At 39.6% G+C, this 24632-nt stretch overlaps 2 protein-coding genes across 3 annotated transcripts; one reads left to right on the top strand and one right to left on the bottom strand.

Moving 5' to 3' along the window:
• Positions 1-293: 293 nt before the first annotated feature.
• On the top strand, positions 294-8902 carry LOC145464766 (mitofusin-2-like). 2 transcript variants are annotated; one of them, XM_081448590.1, is made up of 5 exons: positions 294-1755; positions 3256-3483; positions 3796-4480; positions 5991-6142; positions 6762-8902. In XM_081448590.1, the coding sequence occupies exons 1-5, from the start codon at positions 1099-1101 to the stop codon at positions 6963-6965; spliced, it is 1926 nt and encodes a 641-aa protein (XP_081304716.1). In that variant the 5' UTR covers positions 294-1098; the 3' UTR covers positions 6966-8902. The 2 variants fall into 2 exon arrangements, with proteins under 2 accessions (XP_081304716.1, XP_081304787.1); XM_081448661.1 differs by lacking the exon at positions 6762-8902 and having other exon boundaries at positions 1093-1755; positions 5516-6082.
• Positions 8903-8915: 13 nt separating this feature from the next.
• On the bottom strand, positions 8916-20646 carry LOC145464631 (uncharacterized). The gene is made up of 9 exons (XM_081448519.1): positions 20343-20646; positions 16486-16537; positions 14913-15122; positions 14088-14258; positions 13338-13599; positions 11668-12104; positions 10618-10725; positions 10398-10503; positions 8916-9975 (listed from the first exon to the last, which is right to left on the bottom strand). Exons 1-9 carry the CDS (start codon positions 20349-20351, stop codon positions 9294-9296), a joined length of 2037 nt encoding a protein of 678 aa, XP_081304645.1. The 5' UTR covers positions 20352-20646; the 3' UTR covers positions 8916-9293.
• Between the last annotated feature and the right edge of the window lie 3986 nt (positions 20647-24632).

Below are 24632 nucleotides of genomic sequence, written 5' to 3'. Positions count from 1 at the left end.
ACTACCAATCTAATGAATAGCCCAGTGAAGCAAACTTATGTTAAAAAAATTCCTCTATGGCCCGAAAATTATGCAGTTGGTATTCAATTTTCAATTTCCCTATGCATTTAACCCAATTATTTGTTGTTCAACAATGATGTTTACAAGGCTAACTCCGCAAGTGTGCAGGATGAACCAAATTCTGCGCTGTGATTGACTACCCAAGCGGGAACTTTCCCGTTCTGGATTATCCACTATACCCCTCAAGAGAGTTGTGTCCCGAATGTCCTACATCAGACTACTGGTTTTTTCACGCATTTATGGACTTCGAGTTGTTCTCGTAAATAACCACGCAAAAATGTTACACCTTGAGTGATATCATATCATCCATTTTAACCTTACGCTTGTTAACAAATAGCCGTCAGAGCCTGTTTACAAGGAGAGAGGGTTACCCTAGCAAGCGGGTTACGCAAACAAGCGGGTTACCCTAGCATGCGGCTTAACGTAGGACTCACACGTTTCCTTTTTTTTACTTCGTCGTGTTTACAAGGCAGCCAGGGTTACCTGGGTAGGCGGGTTACCCTATCTACATGCTAGGGTTACACTGGCAGACGGGTTAACTTTTTCCCTTGTAAACACTCCAGGTAAGGTTAACCCGCCTACCCGGGTTAATTTTCTACTTGTTTCCAGATCCTTTGGGTGTAACCGCGCCTTAAGTTGTCCCGGGTACCCGTGAAATTTTGCTTGTAAACCCGAGCTATCTTTTGCCCTCCAGCTAGGGTTAGCCCGCTTGCTAGGGTAACCCCCCCTACTTGTAAACAGGCCCCTAATTTTTCGTAAAATACTCCCACGTTTCCATAGAAACCATGGAAAACCAGTAAATATGAAATAACAAAGCTGCATTGAGAAATACAACAAAACTGTAGCTTAGTGTATATTGTTCTAAGTTTTTAGGTATGTATTGTGTCAGGGTGACCGTACAGACAAAATCCGTCTCGGGTCGGCAGGCATACTAATTATTCAAATGCAAACTTCCATTGATAAGTGGCCTCATTTCGGGTTTGGCGTTTTCAAATGAAATCCCTGCTACATCTTTGTAAAGCAATCGCATAATCAAAAATGTTCGCCAATTTTACACCACGAATTCGGCAGATCAGGCTAATAAGAGAGCAGCTAGAAGGATCAGTAAGTAACCTTATTGAAACTAGAGATGAACTTCGCCGTTTCCTCAACGAACAATGTGCTACCGCAAGCGAATGGCAAGACTTCGAGAGGGCCTCCGACCGAGTAGACCAGCTGAATGTGTCTGCAATTCAGCTAACAGAGCGAGCGAACAGCAAACTACAAATCGCTTTTGTTGGCTCCGTTGGTGCTGGAAAATCGACATTGATAAACGCGTTACTGGGAGAGGACATCATGCCTGTGACTCGAGCGGAAACCACATTTTGTCTCGTGGCAGTGACTGGGTCGTCTAGCAATCAATGGACAGCAGTTGAAAGAAGCACTGGAAGAGCTTTAGAGATCACCGAGTTCCGACAACTTCTTCACGTTCTTAAAGCCAGAGCACAGAGAGAAAGACTCGGCATTACTCCTTCCAGCATAATTGACGTGAACTGGCCTTCGTCACGATGCAAGGCTCTGGTTGAAAGCGTTGTCTTGTACGATACTCCGGGTATAGGAGAACGGAAGGCTACGGATGACGCAGTGATTGAGCTCTGCAAATTTGTAGACGTGATTGTGGCCGTCATGGATATTCACAGTCCTACTCTAAGAACCGTGAGTAATGAGTGAGCATTATATGAAATGTAACACAGAGATAATTTATGCAAAAACCATGTGTTTTTCGAAGCGCAACTTCATTGCTCTTGCTTGCATCACACGGCATCAGCACAGGCCAAGGAAGGCGAAAGGTATCGCTTCATCTGCCCGTAGTTCCAACGGCGAGGAGCGAAGTGCCAAAACTGAGAGCGAAATATTGTTTAACAGTTACAAATGCAGTTTGAGGACGCCATCTTTGTATTAGATCGAATTTTACTTCCGCCATGACGTTGCCCTCTAGATAATAAGCTTACTAAAGTCTTTTTCGATACATTTATGCTACCTCTTCGTCGGAGCCCGTTGTTTAATCGTGTTAATTTTCTTTCCCTTCATAATATAGGTCTGATGGTGCATAGCAGTCGCAGAATTGCGCCCACATGTTTTTAAAACAATAGACAAAGCACTAAATTGTCACAATTTGCGATATGCACTGATATGCAAAGTAAATGACTAATCTAAATAAGTTGACAGTTAGTTGTCAAATGTTACGATAATAAGCAATAATAGTCTTCAGGAAGGTCAGTCTTGATATTCCACAAAAAATTGGCAATACACTTTCAATTACCAATTTTTCATGAGAATACGTCTATTAAACCGCGTTTAAGATACCCAGTTCTACTGACGGATCAGTCTCGTGCTATATAGTTCCGTGACTGGTTGTTGGAAAGTTGATTAACGCTTATCAGGGATTCAAATTTGCGCTATGTTTATCATCCCTTGTCGTCTACAAATGTTTTTGCCCATGTTTATGTTTGGCAGAGGTTTAAATTGGTCGCAGCCACAAGATAAGAACAAAAATCTCTCGAAAAGATTACAACACTGTAATTACAAATTCACACAGATTCTGATTTAGCTTTATATCTTCTCTAGTTTTAGTGAAATGGGAGAATGGGCTCTTCCTAGTCCTCTCTCTGTTGCTGACTTTGATGCCTAGTTCATCGCCTCACCTTCCCACCCCTGCAACTGAGTACCCGACTGAGATTAATCTCTATCCAGTCCATAAGTTTTCGCAGAACAAACTACTCTGTCCATTGTATAGTAGTTTATCCCGTCCATAGCGTTAACGACCCTTTGAAAAACTGACCCTAGATAAATAAAACTGAGAGTTTTAGTTTTGCTGCGTCTGTGGGGGTCGTCAAGATCCCTGACTGTTAATCAAGTTCAAACCGGTTGACTTCTCGAGTGTTAGACGTTTGCAGCAATCATTACCATTTAATCAGACGAGGGAGTTAAACTTTAAACGTCCGTTTTTAGAATTCACCACGGCAGTTGATTTGTTTTATCTGCTTCATGACGAAAACATTCGCCAAATAGTCATTCACCTTTCGTGGAACCATATTTTTCGATGATTCCAAATCGAATCCGAGAATCGCAGGTTTTTCAGACGTGAGACTATGAAGTGCTGCCCTTGTTATTTTACCATTATATGACTGTTACTTTCATTTATCATCAAATCAGGTTGTTGATTTCGTGAAGGCCGTGAACTGTAGATACACTCTTGGCGTGTTCACCAAGTGGGACATGTTCAAAGGAAACAATTTTGCCGAAGAGTATGGCGATACCACTGCAGAGGACATCAAGGCACGCTGTTCTGCAGAATTCATGAGCGCTGTCTCGGACAGAGGCAGAGTTTTCTTTATTGACTCTCAGACCCAAAGGGACGCAAGGAATCAACCTGTCATCAAGGTAAGGTTGCAGTGTAATTATAGCGCCTTCGGTTACTAATTATAAGAGACCAACAGAAGAGGTCGATGTCGAGATTGTTTAGGGACTCTATGTAGCGGGCATTTAATTTGCTTAATTGCTAATAGATTATTTAACAGCCACTGATGGCTTTTTCGGCCATATTGGACCTCATCAATATGGCATAATTTACATTCAATACTTCTACCACCGCCGAAATCATAACGCCCTCTACTGTGTCCATTTCAAGTTACACTTCCATTTCAATTAGATGTAAATTTCACCTGACAGCCTTTTCCCATTCATAACCATTAGAGCGAAGCATCGTCCACCACTCCAGAAACTGCAGAAACGGAAGGTTTTCAAGGCTTCAAGGAATTCGAAGGCAACTTGGTGGAAGCTTCCAAAGGAGCCTTGAAATTTGACACGCTAAAGTACGACCTGGAAAAGTTCACAGCAGAAGCAAAGGCCTTGTCAGGAAATCTAAGCAAAATCATGGAAAATCGAAAGCAGCTGAGAATACAGAGGCTATCTAAACGTATGAACAAGGTCAATGATGCTGAAAACAACATCAACTCACACCTGTCTCAAATATCAAACAGTCTTCTCGATGTAATGAGACGTCTCCAGCGAGACCAGCACCTGGTCACATTTAAGGGGCAGATCGAGCAAGACCTGAGAAATGGAGTTTCCAGGGAAAGCGCTCTCGATCGATGCCGCGACGGTCTCAATCAGAGATTACAAGTTATGGTGGAAAAGGACAAAGATCTCAAGAAACACTTAGATGCCATCTGGAAATGTTTGTCTCAAGTAGCTGACGGGCCTGGTAGACTGTCTCTTCAAGTGAAGCAACCAACATGGAAAAATGAAGATTTTCAGCTCGACGAGACCTTCGATTACAGAGGCAATGACCTCCGCTCTTGCCTAGTGAATCCAAGTTTACCAGCCAGAATGCTATGCTACGGTTTATTTGGAGCATCGGTAATTGGCCCGGCAGGAGGTTTGTGCTATTTCAGTTCCATTTTAACGAGAGAAGAACGATACGTTAAGATTTCTTTATAATCTACCTTATTGGGAGATCCAATCCCGGGGGGTGGGGTAATTGCTCCCTCATATGGGCTATATAGGTATGTGTTTGGTCTGTAAAAGAATATAGATTTTAACCATTTTGGTTTGAAATTGGGTATGCTTTTAACTCTGGCTTGGCATTATTTCGTTAGCAAGGAACAATTTTTTTCCGCATCAACATTGGCAAATTTGTAGCCCTTCTCAAGTGTTAACGCAAATGGAAGCCAATTCTGGTTAGCTGGGTCATATATTTGAGCCGCGTGAGGCCTAAAATGGGGTATCGATTTTTGGCCCAGATCTGAAACAGGGTACGGAAAATCACGAGGTTTGGTCTGAAATTGGGTACTGGTTTCAAGGTTCAGGCCGCACACCTCCACCAAAAAGTTTGGGCGTCTCGTGTATTGTTAATATATATATAGATTTAGCCAAGCCTAAGAGCGGAGCTTCTGATTGCAATAATTAACCATAAAGGAAAAAGAGGATTGTTTCTCTTAGATCAGAAACTCAAAAAATTTTTCAGCGTGTTGTTTAACTATTGTTTCCAGTTAAATTTTAACAAACTTTACCCAATAAGTGTAAGGAAGATTGTAGAAGTTACCTACTCCTGTACGCAATATATCAGGGACTTTCCAAGAGACGACTGTAAAAGGAATATGTCGGAAGAAAAGTCAACAACGCGCCAGGAGTTACTTTGAGCCGACATTTGGCCTTTGCACATACTCCCTCTTTCTCCCCCAGAGTAATAACCTGGCTTGAGCCTGCAATCCAATTAAAAAACCAGTACAGGGTCACCTTAAAAACAAAATACGCGACCTTTTAACCTCTAACCTGAGCTCGTGATATGGTCACGTGATACTAGTCAGCGAATGCGTTGTTTTGACAGCTGTCAGTTAATCATAACATGGACGTCCAATATCAAAGATGTACCTATGATAATAGTGCTACTCTTTTATTTTTCATGGTATAGGGCTTGGCGTACGAACGTACGGACAAAAACGTGACCACCAAAATTTTTTAGATCGATGGGCCACCAATTATACTAAGGTATGGGGCTCCGCTCGTACGGCCTCGCGGGCAGAAGCTCCGCTATAACAGCATGTTTTTAAAATGTTTGTCACCGCTGTTTGTTTTATATTTTTAAACAACGAAGCTATTGAGCCCTCTGTCAGATCCAAAGTCCGACGATGAATAAGGAAAATTAGAAAATAAGATGATATCGAGAATTCCTTTTTTTGCGCCTGAGTACTTTATGCTTATGTGTGGTTTTCTCCACTTGCTTATGCTCATGCTTGAGCTAGTAAAAACCAGCCTTTACCCTTTACTCGTTTTCCAAGGATGAAATTATTCATAATTCTTATGTAAAGTGTAGACTACAACTGCAAAGTATCTTCGCTGTGTGTTATAACCTTCTCCAACTAATCTTAAAGGGTCACCTTTCTTAGCTTTACCCTTAGCAATTGGTGGCCCAGTATTGAACAGTTTGGTACCGTCGACTGATTTGTGTGAGTGGTTGAGGTACATTTGGCCCACGAGTGACGCTGAAGTTAATGCAGTTCAGGAGTTCTTTGTCGCCAAAGTCAAGGGATTGCATGAGGTAAGTGTTGCAAGGCTTGTTTGGAAAAAATGCAAATTAAATATAATTCTCTCAGGTTGGAGATAAGGGTGGGTGTTCTCAGCCGTACTCTGGTATGTAGCTTGGGCTATGAGAATAATGGACCGTAGTGAGGGTCCAGTTTAGGAGGATATTAGTTGTATAATTGCCGTGTTACGCTAGTCTTAAGTAATCCCCATAAACCATGAGGTTTGCAGCCGATATGCGCTTTTCACAACGTCGAGCTGCAGCAGAAAGCTGAAATGAGAACACTTGAGCAGATTGTCAATTTAACTTTATTTTAGTTCCATTTTTATTTTGTTTCTATGTTATAGCCATTTTAGTTTTCTTTTGTTCTCTTTACCGTTCAGTGTTTTTCTTTTTTGCCACTTCTTTGTTATCCGTATTTTATGTCATCTAGTTTTCTGTCAAAGATTATGCATATCACTTCTTTCCTATGAGAATTCTGGGCCATCGTAGTTGCCATCTATCTGAGATTTCCCCCGGAAATTCTACTGACCAGATCTACTTTCCTTGAAAATGTTGAAGCGACTTAACCAATCTCAAAAAAAAGTTTCCACTGTCGTTCATTTAGTTTATTTTGTTGTTTGTTTCATTACAGGAAAAATGCGAAGAAGTGGCAGTTGATGGACTAAGCGATTTGAAAGAAACAGCTGAGGTTAGAATTCGTGGTGTAAAGCGTTCCCTGGAAGATGACATCAAATTTGTTCAAGACGGGGATAACTTTCTAAACAAAAGAAGAAGGATAACAGACCGTCTTCAAAATTCGTTCGAGGCATTTGAGATGAAAGCTCATGACATTTGACGTTATCTGTAACCAGCGGATTTACAACCCTAACTCTTTTATTTTGAACTCTTTTATTTATTTCTAACTCTTTTATTTTTTGCTTTGTGGGCACGTAAAGGCGTTAATGTAATGATTGTTTCTGCGTTCATCACCCTAACTCTTTTATTTCGACATGCGGGTTCAAACAAATTTCTTTTTTTTATTACATATAGTTGTTAAGCAAAGATAGCCCTTAGCTTAGAGTTAGCACCAGGCTAACTACTGAAAACATAATAATTCCAAGGTGTCTTGTAATGATAAAAATCCAAAAGGATTTCCATCTTCCACTTTTTGAAACAGTATATTGAGTAATGGTCGCTATGTAGCCTGCGTAGTCGCCGTTTCCTTCCTAAGCGCGCAAGAGGTGAACGAAAAGCTTTGTGGGCACGTAAAGGCGTTAATGTAATGATTGTTTCTGCGTTATTTCCCAGACACAAAATTAGCTGAAGGAAATATTTTGACGAATGTGTTACTGACATTTTCTGTCTTTTTAATTAGTTCACCAAATTAACGTCTTTTACAATGGCTTTAGTACGGGGCAGTTTCACTTCTTACAAGGTATTGAGGGAATACAAAAATTACAGTAGTAGACTTATTTCTTTGCTTTGTACTTGCTACACGCGAGAGACATGCCTCTGCCATGTTCAGGCTAACGTATAAAAAATACACTAAGTAAACGCGAGCGGTCTGGGGAGGAAAAAAAATGGCACACACTTCGGGCGCCTATTTTTTTTATTTTTTCATATTGGGATCACGACCAAAGGCTTATTTGGTTTTCGGCAAATCAAAATAAAACCAAGTCGCTCCAATAGGGATTTTGATGTTGGGGATATCGTGACCTTGTCTAACACGAAATGTTGTTGTGTGGTATCATAACTGCTTTGTGTTTCAAGAGAAGTAGTTTAAAATTTTAAACGATTTCGTGATTTACAAGATTCAGCTGCACCTCCCGAAAGTGACCACCCATGATGGTGAACCAAGGAGGTCTCTTCTGGGAGGTGGACGGTTAAATAGGTACACGACCACACATGAGTACTCAATTCAAGTACTCATGGGGGATCGATAAACAACAGACAACAACTACAAGGAATGCAAGAAGTAAGGCGTTTCAGGCAATGCAGCCTTCCTAATTAGGAACTGGGAGCTCACGACACTGTTGACTTTCGATCAACGACACGACCTACTGTTCGATACTGTACTAATTGAAATTAAAGGCGCGACGCTCACTTTCATGAACTGTAACTCTTTGGCAGTCAATTGTAAGGTACTACAGAGCTGCATCGGTAGTTTTGTGGCATACATGTAGATGGGCTCCGATATGCTGCCAGTTGCAAGAGGTTACACATGCAGTACCCAGTTCGCAAAGAGAAATCACTTTATTTGGTCGCTCTTGGTTTTGATACCATTTCTCTTTCTTAAATATAATTTCGGTTTTAGTTTCTTATGCAAAAGACCTTTGGGTCGTGGAAATGATTGTCGAAAGCCCAAAAAGACATCTGCATGGACGCGTCAACTGATTGATAATCACCCTTCTAATTTGTAATCACCTAAGAACAAAGTGCCATCCGAATTAAGAACAAGACCACCTAGGAGATGTTTAAAGCTCTTAAAGTTTCCAATAGCTTGGAAAACGAAACCGCCGACACTAAAGAAATGATCATCTTGAAATATGTGTAATCCTAAAATTCTGAGTTTAATCTTTTTGACACAGACAATTCAGTTTAGCACACTTGGAATTTTTATACAGACTGTGCGCAAGAAATGGCTCTAAACATCAGAATGATCCCTGGGCATGCGCACATCACGATGAGCACGGAAATCCTGGAGTCACTTCAGTTTTAGTGGATTCACTCTACGAAAAATGCTGCTCTGTTAAAATATTCCACGAAAAAAGCGGCTAGTTCTCTCGCGCTACGGTGGTTCACTTGCCTCAATAGAACTTCAAGTTCATGTTAAGTCAAGTCTATCCCGTGTTTGTTTTATTTTTATTTTTTTTCAACATTGATCAGATTTATCTCCGCACAGTTGAGAGTAAATAACTTTATTTAGTCTTCAATATGTCGATCTTGTAAAGTTAATATATGTACGAGTCCATATTTTGTTCTCCAGTTTTTATCGGTTTTCAATGGCGTGTGATGTGACTTGTGAAAAAAAAGTTAGTTGTATGTTTTACACTTCCAAACAGTGTATTTTACATTGTTGAAACGACACCTAAACCTCATGCGTAGTCTTCGCGTTTCTAAAATCTTTCTCTTGACGTTTTCACCGTTCTTTGTCTCCTCACGCGAAGGAGCAGAAGTGCAGTTTTCATTCAGACCCGTTCCGCTTTCCATTGTTTCTTCGCAAATTTCTTCCTTTTCTTTTCGGGGGGTTAGTCTTTTCTGATATCCAGTTAGAATAGGGCGCCACACGAGTAAAAAAGCTGTAACGACCTTCCACCCCGCATCCCTCGCCCCAGCTCACTAATCCCGCCACAGTCCAGCGATAGCCTCGGGACTTTGAATCATATCGCTCACGCACAAATGGTCCCCCACCGTCACCGCGACATGAATGCTGTCCAGCCTTGTCATGTTCGGCGCAAAACATAACGGTGCTGTTAAATGCCTGGCTGGTGTTATTTCTGCAAACTTTATTGGACGATACCGCCAACGCAATATGAACAGTCACTTTTGTTCGGCTTTTCTTGCGGTGCTTTTTGGAAGATTTCCTCTCTTGTTTTACTTGGGTTTGCTTTTCTCCCCACCCCGCCACAAAACCATGTTTTCCAGGCGTGGCTAAATCATTTCCAGGCATTGCAACATCCGGCAAGCATACAGGACTTACGTACTTTCCAAGTTTGACCTTTCGATTTAGTTTTATGAGCGCGATGTCATTTTCGTGGCTTTGGCGTTTGTAGTTGTCGTGGATGAAAATCTTGGTTGCTTCAATGATTTGTTCCGGGCTGGTTTTCCTGTCACCCAGATGATGGCCTCCGGCTTTTACAGTGTATCTAAAGAGAGAATGGCGACTCCATTGGATGAAAAAAATATAGTCTAAATTGGTTTCCGTGGCATGGAAAGACTTGAAATATTTCTACCCTACCCCCACCCTCACCCCCTGAATGGGATGCTAAAATAATGCATTTATATAACGGGTGAAGAGAGGTATTGTGGGAACAAAATGTCTTGCCTAAGATCACAACAGGCAGATTGGCCATTCTCTCAAACCAGAAACCCAAACCTAGAAAAAGTATATGATAGAAGATTGATTAAGAGGCCAGTTTCCATTTCTTTGATGAATTAATCTGACAAATATTGTAACCTGATGCCATAAAAACAAATATGGGCAAAAATTCCCCACTCCCCCTAGTTTGTTGAAGACGCGCGTTAACCTCACTTGTTGATAAGTGGAAATGGATGCTAATGGAATTACCTGGAGGCTGGGCGAACGATGGGTCTCCATGTTTTAGAGTAAAAGCAATGTGCGGCAGTGATGACCCATTCCTTATTAATAAGAGCTCCGTTGCAGACGGGAACTCCTAACAGAAACAAATAAAAACTATTAATGAACCACAGAGAATATAACAAAAAAAAATGAAAAAATAGTCAGCCAGTTTTAAACAGAGGCTTTGGAAGTGCACGCCCTGGCTTACCGTCCCAGAAGACATGAATTTGCCAGGGCCATACACCACTTGTCGCCTTGTTGCCGCGTACATTTCGCGCTCTTGGTTTAGTGACACTGACACCGCATTCACTGGGATCTGAAAAAACACAAAAGAAAGCTTCTTGTTGTCCGAGTGTCAGTAGTTGAACTTTATAAGTGCACAAATGAGTTACTTGTAAATGCACTATATCCTAACCAAGGTCATGCGATAATTGACTATGAATGAAACTTAAAACAGCTACATCACAAAGCAAAGCGGTCAAAGCAGACTGTTTTCTATCAATAAAAGACGGCAATTTCTCCATGTGGCCTGTTCCAGCCATGAAAAGCAGCGCGAAGAACGGTGATCGTTGAAAACGACGCGATGAAATTCCTTTTTTCACCCCCTGAATCCAAACCCCTCTCTTTTCATTTCCACTAGCCGTCCTTCGCGCTGTTTGCCAACTAAAAGAACGCCTGGGAGAGGTTACATGGCGTGTCGAAGAGAATTAGGTGGAATAATTTTTTTTTCCAATTTCGTTTAACACCGAAACACCAGAGAGGGCATTGATTCACTGCATATGTATATTTTTTGTATCAGAATTTTTCATCATCTTCAAATCACAAGATCACAAGTCTACGTCTACCGCGAATATCGCTGTTTGAATACAGCGAAACCCAGGGCCGAGGCTTGTAACAAGCAAACCGATGCACCTCCCTCAATTACTTCTTCGTTTTCGTTGTACGTCATTATCCTCATCTAAACACTCGAAATAACTAGGAAGAAAATTAACCATGGACATCGTCTCAGTCATAATTTATTTTTGGCTACGGCCCTGGAGCCCGCTTTACGGCCACTCCGTTTATGCAGCCACCTCGTTATTACGCCCCTTCATTCTGGCCTGAACAAAAGCTTAGTCAGTCATTTTCGTATTCAAAGAACCTCTTTAATACGGCCATCCATTAATTCAGCCAGATTTTTGTGGCCCGTTGGTGACCGGATTAACGGGGTTCCACTGTATGCACCGTGTGGAACGTTTGCCTTTACCAGGTATCTCACCTTTTTTCTTCAACGTCACGGTGCGACGCACAGCATCAAACACGTCACCATAATACCTCAGAAATATAAGATGGCTCTTGACCGGCTGTGAGACAACAGACGACAAAACTCGTGTATTGGGGTTCTTTCCAATAGCAATGGAAAATATCTGAAACGACTTCTCGCTCTCCAATAAACGTGACGCCTTGGGGTGACTCGTTCCCATGTTCAGGAGTCCAGTGCTTATTATGAACATGGCCTTGTTGCTGTTAGTTCTAGTGTTCGGCACTATACGGCGTCTTGTCATGTACATGGCCCTTCCCAGCGAAGTACCACACCCCCCTGGTTTCTTGATAGCGCCAATCTTTTTTATGACCTTGTCTGAAGGAGATGCAAAATTCATGGCGGTGAACGGTTTGCTACTGTAAGAGACAACCGCTACACGAATGTCCCCTCGCCTGTGAGAAAGAAATAACAAAAAATTAGTCAGTGCATGCTTTTACATGTTCTGCATGTTTGGGTTTACAATTGTGTCATCAGTATAGGAAAAGAAAAGGTACGTATACTATGAAACATGATGAACTTTGGCGGAACAAACGGACAGCATCCATTGGTCCCATTAATCGTGTTGCAATAGAAATTAGCGTACGCTTAATTATTGACGACAGGAAGGAACATAAATTTGTCAGTATACAATCCGTTTGACTATTTTCTGTTTGGTAATCCACACTATTCTACAGAATCCAACTTTTCTAGGGAATTTTTGTAGTCTTGACAGTCAGGCCCTCCGTAGGCGGACATACTTGGGACAAAAAGAAGTGTTCGCTTAAGTGCTGTGTCAAGCACATGAGTTTAAGCAAAAGCTCAGGCAACATACGTAGAAGTAGTAAGAGGTTCATGATTAGCGTTAAGAAAATTCCCTAACAAAAGGCCCCACTTAACAGCAACTTAGCGCGTCCGCGTATGTTGCTTATGTTTGTGTGCCAGTAACAATCAGCCTCTAGGGGAGGCTTAAAATGTGTTTGCACCTGACCGGGACTAGAACTACGACTCTGACTTCGCCTGAAGAAAGCTGAAGCAAGGATTTTGTGTTTTGGCTCATCTCCCAGTTTATTCATTTTTTTTTTTTTAACCCTAGACATCATTTACAAATTTTTAACACAAATGTTTAACACAAAATTATGTTCTTTTCAAAATCTCAGCCTCGGGTTTATTCTTGAAATATTCTTAAAATTTCGCAAATTTTATCCTCGATATTTCTTATAAAACATTTAACAAATAAAGAAGCCGCAACTGTGCTCTCTTTAACAAAAAGATACCATGTTGCCGTGCGTCTCTTCAATAATAGATCACAGATGACGTCAAAATGTGGCAAGAACAAAAAAGTGGTAATGAACAAATATGTTAATGTGGTGAGAAAATACCTTGCCATGTGGTAATGTGGTAAATGTGGTAGGAACAAATATGTTATTACCACATTTACACATTTTGACGTCTTCTACGATCTTTTACTGAACAGACGCACGGCAGCATGGAATCTACTTGTTTTATTTAATAAAGAAACAAAAACCATCTTTAATGACGTCACCTATGTGTTTTTCCTCCGATAGATCATAAGAATCAAACAAAATGCAAGGATATTTCGACATATTATTATAATCATATCGTTTATGTATAATTCAAATACTCACAGGACAGTGGCGGCTAGAACTCGGATGAGTTCTTGAGCAAACTTGAGCCCAATCTTGTAATCATCCTTGGAGACCCCATTAGATCCATCTATCAAGAAGATCACATCTAGGCCTCCGTCAAAATCTAGATCAATTGAGCGACGCGTTCTGGAATCAACCTTGGAACAGGAGCCATTTTTGTAGCATGGATGTTCAGCATGGCTATTTAATAGGCTGTAGCGAACAAATGCGGTGGCTTCGTTTACATCCATGACATTCTTGTCTGAAGAAAAGATCAAAAGTTATTTTACAAATAAACAACACATTTCCGTCTCTTAGATAATAGTTTCGACTATAATAGCTACAACATTACACTATGACATTATCGCACTCAGAGCTCCTCTCATTTTCGCATACTTGAAGGGGCTGAAGAGCTACAGACAACTCCAGTAGTTACTCTCAAGCATAGCTCTTTTAACAAAACGACAACTAAATAAATAATTTTGAAAGTATGGTTTGAAACTCGTGTTTACGTTTTTATCAGCGGGAAAGTGCAAACGATGTGGAATAAAATAGCTTTGTAAAAATACTGTTCCATTTTCCTTTTTTTTTGCGAAGCCTTTTTCCTTTTTTGTCGCCATAAGGTTCAATGCGAAGACTTCCCTAATCAGTTTAGCAGCTAATCAGTTTAGTGAACCCTCTAGGTTCACTTTTCCGCCGTAATATGCAAGCCGTCATTCCTGAGCTGACTATAACAGCTCAGTAACATACCTACACACGCCGGCCGAGCAGTCCATGTTCCATGCTTCTTACATACACTAATCGCTGGGCCATGTAGTTTGTAACCGCGGGCGCATTTGTATTCCACGGTACGACCAATACTGAAATCAGATCCGATGAAGTATCCACGGCGGATTGATCCTGGGTTACCACAGCTCGTAACTAGCAACAAGAATTATTAAAGAAGCCAAGAATTCGGTGAAAAGTGACCTTCATTGTTTTATATGATACTGAGTTCGAGAAAAAAAAACGTAAGGAAGTACATCCAAATCATTAATTCGCAATCCTGTACCGCAGGCTCAAGGTAATGAGAAAATCCTCAACTAGTTGAGGATTTTCTCGTCACCTCGAGTCTGCGGTACAGTCGAACGTGTCGCTCTACAAAGAGTAGTTTATTGTTGTTCCAGCAGTTTCGTTTTGTTTTGTGTTGATTTTTGGTGTTTGCGTTTCTAAACTATTTCGAGCAAATATCATTGTTATTCATGCTAATGATGGGGAAATTCAAGAAGAAACATTACATACATAATTACTTAACGTTTTACACTTAGTAGTCTTAAGGTATGTGAGGGACTCTAAAGAATGTTTTGTAAGGTTCCTAAGGAGAATTGTTTGATAGCAAAGGACGGTAGACTGGTAGTCACCAGTGAAGGGTTGTCTCTCTTGTTGGCTGACCAGCTGACAAAATACAGTGTGAAGATCACTTAGGGAATTATTCTTGCGTACATGCAGCTCAACTGTCAAATTTGAAAAATGCCTTGAGGGGGAATGGAAAACGGGACGTGGCAAATAAGCCGTTTCGTTTTCAGTGTTCCCTACCTTTTGGAAATCTACAGCTAGGCTCTTTCCCAAGCAGTTTGCCTTCTAAACAGCGCCTAATTCTGTCTCCCTGACCAAGTTGGTAGCCATTGATACATTCATATGTCACTGTGGAGTAGTTACAGCAGTGCTTTATGGCGACGTGGAGGGGAGGATGTTGAACCAATTCCTTTACAACTGACTCGCAAGTTCTCTTGCTAGAAACTGTTGCTAAGGATAAATCAACCATTGATGTGTCGGTCAGTAATCATATAACCATCTCTGAGCAATTATAAATTAAGTGCATATCCACGTGACGATTGTCCTTAGCGTGACTTGTTCGTGAGGTGCAGTGTCAACGAAAAGGAGCATGTCCATAGAAATTCCTACATCATCGTCTTTATCGTCCATCTGTCTTCAGATGGACGATTAATTCTGGGAAACAGCGCAACCTACAGATTACTCACTAATCTGCTAGCAGATTAGTGGATTATCTGTAGGTTGCGCGCGCAGTGAAAGGATTTCCAAGAGCAATATCGAGCTCACGGACAGCGAAGTAAGAACATGGCTTGTCGAAAATAAACTGCGTTCGGTGCGATAATGCGTTTGTCATTATTTTCTTTAAAACAATGTATAATAAAACAATTATTAGATTCGGTTAGTGTTATCAGCCGAAGCCGAAGGCTGAGGCTGATAACACTTACCTCGACCTTGATTATTCCGGATATCACAAAAACCTCATCCAATAATTGTTTATTAACCGGAAAAGAGTAGTTGTTATATTTACTCGATACACCTTAAGAGCGTTTTTTTTTTCTAAGAAAGCTTTTCAGAGCAGTTGCAGTTCTGAGATGAGATCTCAAGTAGGGATAAAAAAAAAATGGATTGCATCTCTCTCGGGTTTGTACTTGTAAGTTAGTAAGTCCAAATACATGACCCGTTTGCACCCAAGAGTGGTTTTAAAACAAATCGGCGGGCAGTAAGACGAAATAATAAAATTCCAAAAAAAGCCTGTTGACATGATGGAAATATCGACAGCTCCATAGATTTAATCAAAATGATACAAAGTTGGTTTTGAGTGGGGAAGATTTAGACGGATTTTTGGAACAAGGAACTTGAACAAAAATCGGTGAAATGTTTTCAAGCTACGCTCTCCGTGAAGAAGACGGAATCATGCTATTTTCAGCAATTGCATTCTTTCCTTTCGTATTTAACTTCGAGTTCCAAACTAACTTCGAACACAAAAACTCTCAGGAAATTAAAAGAAGGGAAAATTTCTTAACACTGTAGACTTCGTAAATGCTTTGCAAACCGTTTTAAACTGGATGAAAGAATTGACCGTGTCTGCCGTTTAGTATGTTTTCAGTCTTTTTAGGGTTCCTGATAAATATTTTTAGCCCATTTATTGTCATTGTTATTTTTGAATCAACATTTTTAGGTCTCGTGCCATTTTGTGTCTCCTAAAATAGCATGCCCGGGTCAACTGTACAGACAAACAGACTCTGTACTAGTGATCACCAATTAGCGAGCGCATGCATATTAACTTCCTAAATTAGCAGAAAATTAAGGATTACACAAGTCGTAAACTTCTCACCTTCATCGAATCCCCGGACGAATGAAACGGTGATCCCTAACATAAACAGCACCTGTAATGAAATGGATCCTTTTAAGCGTACGTGAAAACTCGAGTGGCCATGTTGCTCGCATTGTAAGGTGTTGAAGGAGCTCAGTCACCTTATTTTTAGTTATTTTGGCTACGTACAAAATAACCTTTAAATTGAAGGAAACCTGAAAATAGTAGTTTACTAAGATAGCAAAAAACACCAAAAAGATAATAGTGAACCATAAAGGAACAAGGATGGTCAAGGATGGAGAAGATTAACACGGATTGCAAACGACGAACTAAAAACATTTGGACTAAAGCTTTCAAGATGCGCAAATCGTGACGTAGCTCATTTAATGCGTGCACAGGTTCCCAACTACTCTTTGCGAGAAGAAAATACCATGACTAGGAAAACAGTAAAATAAAGTTCCTAATTGTTGACGACTCCTCTCTTAATAGCAGAAAAAAGCATCGTTAAAATAATACGCAATATCTTGTGTAGTGTTAATTGTATCGAGAATGATTTCATTAACTGTTTATATGACATCTAAGCGAACAGCGAATTCTTGAATATGTTCCAAACCTTACAACTAGACTGATGAAAGCACTCAATTATCAATAGTCAGCTGCCGTTGCGTTTTTTTTTTTTTTTTTTTGTATATATTTTTTTCTTTTTATTGGAAATTCGATCAGCTGCGCTTGCATTTCTATGTTCATGATATCGGATTTTTTTTTTGGTACTGTCGGTAAATAATTTGGGGTATCTGCCCGCGGTCAAAGACTTGACGAAAGCGAGGGAAAAAAAAACAATGTTCCAGAATCTTTGATCAAGTTTGAAAAAGTGCAGCTGACCTAATCAAAAAAGCCGCTGTCTTAGAGCTAGAGGAATTGTGTTCCGATATTGTGTAAATACAGACGCCCGTCAAGAAAGCCTTATCGGGCAGTATGGAAGCGGGGATTATGGACAGATAAGGTTGTTTAAAAGATTAAATAGAAACCTGTGCTCCAAGAATCGTTCAAAACTGGGATAAGGCCAATAGATAAAGATATTGTTCGAAAGATAACTTAAAAATGCAAAATAAATGATAAAACGTTTTCAGAAAAGAAGGAAAATGTAAAGTACTTCTGGCTTGCTAAATTGAGATTTTCTATATATGATGCAATTATTTTGCGTTTTAATAAGAGAATGGGGGCTCTCAACTGCGACAGATGATAAGTAGCAAAAAAGCTGATTATACTGAAAAATCCAACGTCTATTTATAATAGGTTTTAGTTTTAAGTGCCTGGTCAGATGATAACAATCAAATAACAGATTATTAACTTCCACCTACGCGGTCAGATCACAGAAGGAAGAAAAATATTAGAAATTGAAAAAATGACACTACAATGCGATAGCGAACTGGAAAGGTTGTTTAATTTCATTCTAAAGGAAACTGATCTCTTCAATAAGTGAAAGTGTGCAACTGATTTAATTCTAAGTTGGAAATATGAATTCTTCCTCTTTAATTTTTCCACCCTTGCTTTAGATTAGATTTGAAAAGTTATTAGTACAAAAATGAGGCATCACTAGATAGATCAGTATCCCTTTGTTCCTCGACCCGTGTGCACTCAAAATTATTATCGTCTGGCAAAGACAAAAAAAAAACCCAATTGATATTGGAAATCGACCCTGAAAGGGCTGAGAATGTTCTCCGCGTTAGAAAAGTTTATCTTGATTGACCTACTGGCTGCACATACAATCTACTTTATCCTCTTAAATCTGATGGAATTTTCACGACAATGTACCCTTATATCTCAAACTACCAACTCGATCGTGCAACTTATGGGCAATTTAATGAAGACTGAACATACATTTGTCGATTTCATTTAAAAGAATACACAAATGATTAATCATAGCCTTAATGGCCACTTATGAAAAGGAGTATTTTGTAAACAGACCTCCTTTCAGAATATGTAAAAAGCTCATCTTCGATCTGATTTCCTGTCGCCTCCCGCGCAATTTTAAGACAGGAAATGGTAAAGCTAAATTGGTATTTCCTTCTTATGTATTTTATCTGAAACGCGGAAACGGCCTTCGTGGTTACAGTGTAATCCTTACAACTGTTGCCAACACGTGTAAACCAGAACTTAAGCCGTTTTAGATTTATTGATACACGCGCACTACACTTAAGAGTTTGCCCACGTCCAGTTCTCCAAAAACAACTACACATTTTGCATTCTTATGTTAAAACTTGCACATATAGAAACTCGGTAATATTGAGAGAGCTTTCATAATTCTAAGCCAACCCATAGTGTGGGTATGTCTTAGTAATCTTGTCATTGTTATTAATCATTAAAGTCATTATTAAATTAGAAACCAAACGCTATGAAATCCGTTTTACCTTGTTTATTCAATAGCAATGTCTTGTGAACATACTATTGCTAATTTTCCATCTAAAACTACAAACTTATAACACTGAACATTTCCTATTTGGCCTGAAAATAAACGGAATTGAAAACGTGTTTTATCCATCTCAAGATTTAAAGTGATTGATAACTTTAAGTGAGGTGTTTAGGCTGAGCTCAGAGTTAATCGATTGTTCAAATCATGATTATAGTTATCTGTTATTTACACAAGCTACTAACAAGTATCAATACTTCATTAAGCCTAAGTTGAAATTTGCAAATTATAGGAAAGCATATATGTTCACATCTCGCTGCGTTTTTTGTCATGCATGCAACGGTTGCTAATTTATCGGTTGCAAAAATGTCGATAACAGTACAGTTTCCATCTTATTAAATTAGTCCAAATCAATCAACAACAAAGGTTGTTTGGCCTCAAACGTCGCGACTACAGAATAATTTATCGTTTGCCAATCGCTTTTAGCAAAATAAAGTCTGCCTATAAATTGGCAAAAATAACATGTCTATGTGAAGATCCACTGTCCCGGGAATTGGGTCTTTAGATTGCATCTTTAGAAGTGTTTCCTTTGTAACATAATTCTAGACAGACACATGTCATTTATTTTGACTTGATTAGTTTGTAAAAATCTGTATTTGTTTATCCTAGGAAGTATGTCGCGATTTTAAAAAAATAACAATAACTTTGTACTCTGTACCGGCCATAATTGGTCTGATTATCTCGATTGCAGACCGCCACATACCAAGTACGTAGTTAATATTTTCTGGTATTTTGTCACAGAACGAGACAGCAACTAAAAATATACAACACAGGACAGCTGCTTCACTATATGTTCATCAAATTCTCATATTCCGAGCCTGTTCTGCTTTTGCTCTTAGTTAAAACATCATAAAACAAGGAGGTGAGTTTGCGTTAAAGATATCAATCAGCCATTGGCCACATAACTGGTGGGGTCAGGCATGTTTTAATGACTTGTTTATCATGTAGATTATATACTTCTTCAGGTAAACTTCCCATTGAGGCATGAGTTGGTTGTAGTGCTATGAAAACAGTCATAAAGCTCTTAAGCTTACCATCAGATGAGAAAATATTTCGAATACCTGCCTGTGCCTCCAAATGACATGATTTCACGCTAGGAAACGTTAGTTTAAGATTTAGTAAGAATGTGATACCCCAGGGAATCGAACGCTGGCAGAGTAGAAATTCGTTTCACTCTATGAGAATGAAGTGAACAAACATGAACAAGAGGATTACAAACGTTTGATCTCGAGCATGAATTGGACTAAAAAAACGCTCAAGGAGCATTTTTTTTTTGGAACTTAGAGCGAACGATACTTCGTGACGACGGTAAACGAACCTATTTTTCCCTTCCCCACAGAACAGGGCGCGACTTGTGATGGTTCCAAGTCATACAACACAGGTAAAGCTACAAAATTCGTTCACCTACCCAACGCATTTCGTTGTCGTACGTCGTTTGTTGTTAACAGGTCTTCTCCCACCAACTGAGCAGTAAACAAAGCCGTCTTAATCTTTCACTGAGTGTGCTTTCAAATGTCTTAGCGTGAACTATCTCATCGCTTTATCAGCTGGGTCTGTTATATGATCCACTCGTATTGGGAGAATGAGGCCGAGGGCAATGGAACCATGTCTGCACTTCTTCAATACAACGTACAACCTCCAAATCAACTTAGCAAGAACTTTACGTGGTCTTACATAAGCATCATAATTGGCGCTTGCTTCATTCCACAGGGAATTGTGCGAGTTATTGAGAGGTCGTTTATAATAACCTAAAAACACTTCTCGTGTTTCGTTAGTGGATGCGGTTTTGCTAAATACCTCTCAAAAAGTCGTTTACATAAATACTCTATGACGTTTTCTCTAATCGTGAATTATCGACGACATACGTGCCATTAAGATAAAGGTTTTGATAGAAAATATTTGCAAAGCAATACTTCGGAAATCTATTATCTCGTTCACCTATCAATCTGGTGTTGCAAATATGTTTACAAACTTGTCTAGAGGGTATTAATGCCAGTTTAATCGTTTGGGAATTTTTCTTGTCTTGTTGATATCGCTTAATTGACAACATGTTGGTGGAAACAGCAACTTTATTTTCTAAAAAACGGTAAATTAATTGAGTGAGGTAAAAAAAAAAATTTCAAATCTAAAAAAAGACATTGCGTGCCGGTCGTTACAAATATCTTCCCGATCATTTGGACGATTTGACAATCAATCTACAAACTGCCCAAATCATCTCTCCACACATGACAGACTCTCGTGAAAACATTTTGGGGTGTGGGAAATTTCAACTATTTATATTTCAGATTGCATTTGACTTCTAAATGCAAGCAAACGCTTTAAATTGACCGACCACAGAACACTGACAGAATACAGAAAATACCCACAAACGAAAAAGTTGAAACACGAACAAATTCGGCTCGGGCAACATTCTTCGGCCCTTTAGAGTAACTGAACACGCCGTTTGCATCTTTCGTCGACTTGGCTTCTCACAAGCCAATTTAGTCAAGGTGGTCAGGCGTGGTGGACTGAGCCGTGGGAAAAACAAAACTATATTGTTTACCATAAAAACTGACGAGTGATTTTTATGCTTTCTGTCAGAAATTGAGTCTAAAAGGGAGATGAAATAATGATTGCGGACTTGTGCCTGATGTTAACTGTGTATGAGGTCAACAAGGAATAAGTACGGTCTGTGATGAGTAGACGAAACGTCATGTAATGCCAAGCCACGCGTGCATATTTCCCGCGCTTTTTCAGTTGTGTTGGAACTGGGAGCTCTGTACGTGATCCGTAAAGCGGTAACCGCTGCGAAAAAATCGAATTAACTGGATATATTGCAACTTAGTGAGTTCATCACAGTGTTAGATGTTGGATTTTGACTTTAAGGAAAAAATTATTCCTCATTATTTTGCACATGCGGGTGATAGTCTTCTCATCCAAATTATTTCACTCAGGAATCTTTGGCGTTTAAAGGTTCCTGACGTACTACTCTTACTCGGAAGCTAAATAAATGGCTTAAGTTCTCATCTTAAGTTCGTTGTAAGGTTAAAGAAACATTGTTTAGAGATTTGTCTCAACAACAGAAAGAATTACTCGCTTCGCGTTTGGCATTTTTCTTCGTTATAATCGTTACGGCAGGCCGAATTATTCCTGTCTAAAATTTACTGAAGATTTTATTTTAGCTTTGTCTCGACAATTAAATACTATCGGGCTATTCATTTAGGCATGTGTTTGAACTGTTATTGCTTCCGTAGAACATAATCCAAAATGACCACGTGGAAGACTACAAAAACCGCACTGGGGTTAGTAAAATGACATCTAAAGCGAGAAAGAGTTTACTTGGTCCCATACATTCGGTCAGTCAGTCTATCGGTCGTCAGTCGAACATTCAGCAGCGAGTTGGCCATTCCTTTAATGTTTGGTAGCGGTAAAAAGTTTACCTTAAGTGCGGAGATGAAACCAATTAAGTTTATGAGGGGTTTTTTTTTGCCTTGGACTACCCAATTTCTTTTCAATGGCTGCAAACGCCCTCTCGACGAATAACGGAACACTCAACTGTAAGCTCCTCATAATGGGCGTCAAGGGTCAACAGAAATTCTTCAGCTTTTCATACAAGAGCGAGTTCGTTTTTTAACTCAATTATTACCGGGGGATTTTTTAATTGTTCAAGTCCTGTAAAAACAATACCCGGAGCTATTAAAACGGCTAATCTTCAGCTAATATATTGCTCTTTTAATCCTGATTGCAGGTCGCTCAGAGTCTGAGCATCAAGTATTTCGACATTATAGATGTCCGAGGACTTTAAGCTGTGTAAAGGCCACATATACTTCAGTGGGCATTGTTTCCAGGAGGCCTCACAATCAAATAACTACTCGTGGAAGACTGCTCAAACTGAGATTAATACAGATATGATACCATGCGGAATATGATTCCATCATAATCGACATCGTCGTCGTCGTCATCATCATCATCAGCAACAACTACTTTCATTTTTCATTTAATTCAACGACAGGACAGAGTTGCTTTCAAAGACCTTCCATTTCTGCCATAGGATTATCAGTAAGTGTCAGTAGCACAGAAATGTGCTTTACCAGGTATCTCGTTCTTTACGGCCGCGGAAAATGAGCGTGACTCTCGTTGACTTTTCAAGCGTTCTCATCGAATTAGAACCCGCTGAAAATTTATCGATATTGCGAGTCAACAAAGATCACAGAAAATGCGTTCATTTGACCAGCAGTACGTACTCTCAGCTCATGCGCCATGATGAAATAGAATCGGTAGAGTCAGTTCGGAAAACTTCCTTCCACAACATTCTATCAGTATATATTTATAAGATTTCTATCTCAGTTTTGTTTTATCTTGTTTCCATCTGTCGTTTCCTTTGTGTGATAAAGATCAGTGTTCTGCTTAATCCCAATTTTGTTTCGTTTTGCATGACTCAACGTAATCTATCCAGGCTAACTACAGGACTAAATGAAAACAAATTGGAAGGTGTTCACTAAAAGAACATATTTTCAAACAGAGATAGCTATGGCTGGTCAGTATTCTATAGCTGTACATCGTCTTCAGTTTTTGCTCAGTTTTTAGCTTATTTTGGTTTTGTTTTCTAGACGGATCAAAAGACGACACTTGGAGAAGAGGAGAACTCTCTTGTTCCAAGCTTTGATGGGCATTACTTATTAATTACTTATTTGGTCGTTGAATAACCAGAAACTACAAAAGGACCTTTTGAAAGGGAATCACTACATCGCGTTTCGGACCACCACATCGTGTCGTTTTGTAATTCAACTTCTCTCGGTAGAATTCAAGTAACGCAAAAAGCGAGTACAAACATTGATTTGAAAGACCGGTTTTACAGGTTTTCTTCAATTCTCTTGCGACCCGCTTGCGACTAACACAGAAAGGACCTCGAGAAAGCGAGACATTGGATACCAATGACACTATCTGTCCCCTCAGCAGGGATTTCAATAAAAGACGGTTACCGGCGGTCTACCGCCGCCTGTAGGACCTCTTACCGCCGTCAGTTTGGATTTCATTAATGAAAATAAAATAATATTAATAAAAAAAAAAAGCAAATACAACAACAACGACGACCACTGAAATTTTTAAATGCTACAAAAAAGCGGGCAAAATAAACGTTCCAAAGAAATAGCGTACTTGTTCTTTGTAGTCGCCGATCAGTGTTATCACTGTTCATCTCAGGATACCTAAGACATCTAAATGATTTAATAAGATGATTTAATTTTTCATTATTTTATGATTATTAAATACCTCAATAATGAACCGTGGGAGAATCAATGAAAAGTTGAAAATGAGGTTTTGTTTTGTAAGAATATTAGTAGAAAGAATTTTGTTGTAAAGTTTATCGCATCTCATTTTTTTTTCCGAAGAGTTAAAAATCAGTTTGTTGCCATGTTGGTACATTTGAATGAGTAGCAGAGAAGTTGTACTTGTTTTAAGAAAGGACTTCAAAGAAATTACTGCCTAAGTGGATATCAAGTGTCACTGAGAGATATCTGCCTAGAAAGGTATTCAAAATGCACCTCTTTGCAAAAAATTAATAGTTTGTCAAACAAAATCCTGCTTTGTGGTCAATAAAAATACCCATGTACAGCAGGCAGGGGGGTCATGCCCCCACTCTGATTGGTTAACTCAGAGGTGATTAGCAAGTACTATTCACCTCCGAGCCTGAGCCGGCGCGAGAGATTTTAAAATTTCC

The sequence above is a fragment of the Orbicella franksi genome, chromosome 1 (assembly GCF_964199315.1).
Source record: "Orbicella franksi chromosome 1, jaOrbFran1.1, whole genome shotgun sequence".
NCBI classification, from domain to species: Eukaryota; Metazoa; Cnidaria; class Anthozoa; order Scleractinia; family Merulinidae; genus Orbicella; species Orbicella franksi.
The sequence above is the reverse complement of the archived record's forward strand: the minus strand, read 5'-3'. Positions and strand labels throughout refer to the sequence as shown.

What these genes read in the sequence shown, in the direction of transcription:
- LOC145464631 (XM_081448519.1), bottom strand. An exon ending in AATTCATGTCTTCTGGGACG is followed by an intron (nt 10,504 to 10,617) that starts GTAAGCCAGGGC and finishes TGTTTCTGTTAG; the next exon opens with GAGTTCCCGTCTGCAACGGA. An exon ending in ATCGTTCGCCCAGCCTCCAG is followed by an intron (nt 9,976 to 10,397) that starts GTAATTCCATTA and finishes TTCTCTCTTTAG; the next exon opens with ATACACTGTAAAAGCCGGAG.
- LOC145464766 (XM_081448590.1), top strand. Translation starts at nt 1,099, where the DNA reads ATGTTCGCCAATTTTACACCACGAATTCGGCAGATCAGGCTAATAAGA. An exon ending in GGAATCAACCTGTCATCAAG is followed by an intron (nt 3,484 to 3,795) that starts GTAAGGTTGCAG and finishes CATAACCATTAG; the next exon opens with AGCGAAGCATCGTCCACCAC. An exon ending in AAGTCAAGGGATTGCATGAG is followed by an intron (nt 6,143 to 6,761) that starts GTAAGTGTTGCA and finishes GTTTCATTACAG; the next exon opens with GAAAAATGCGAAGAAGTGGC.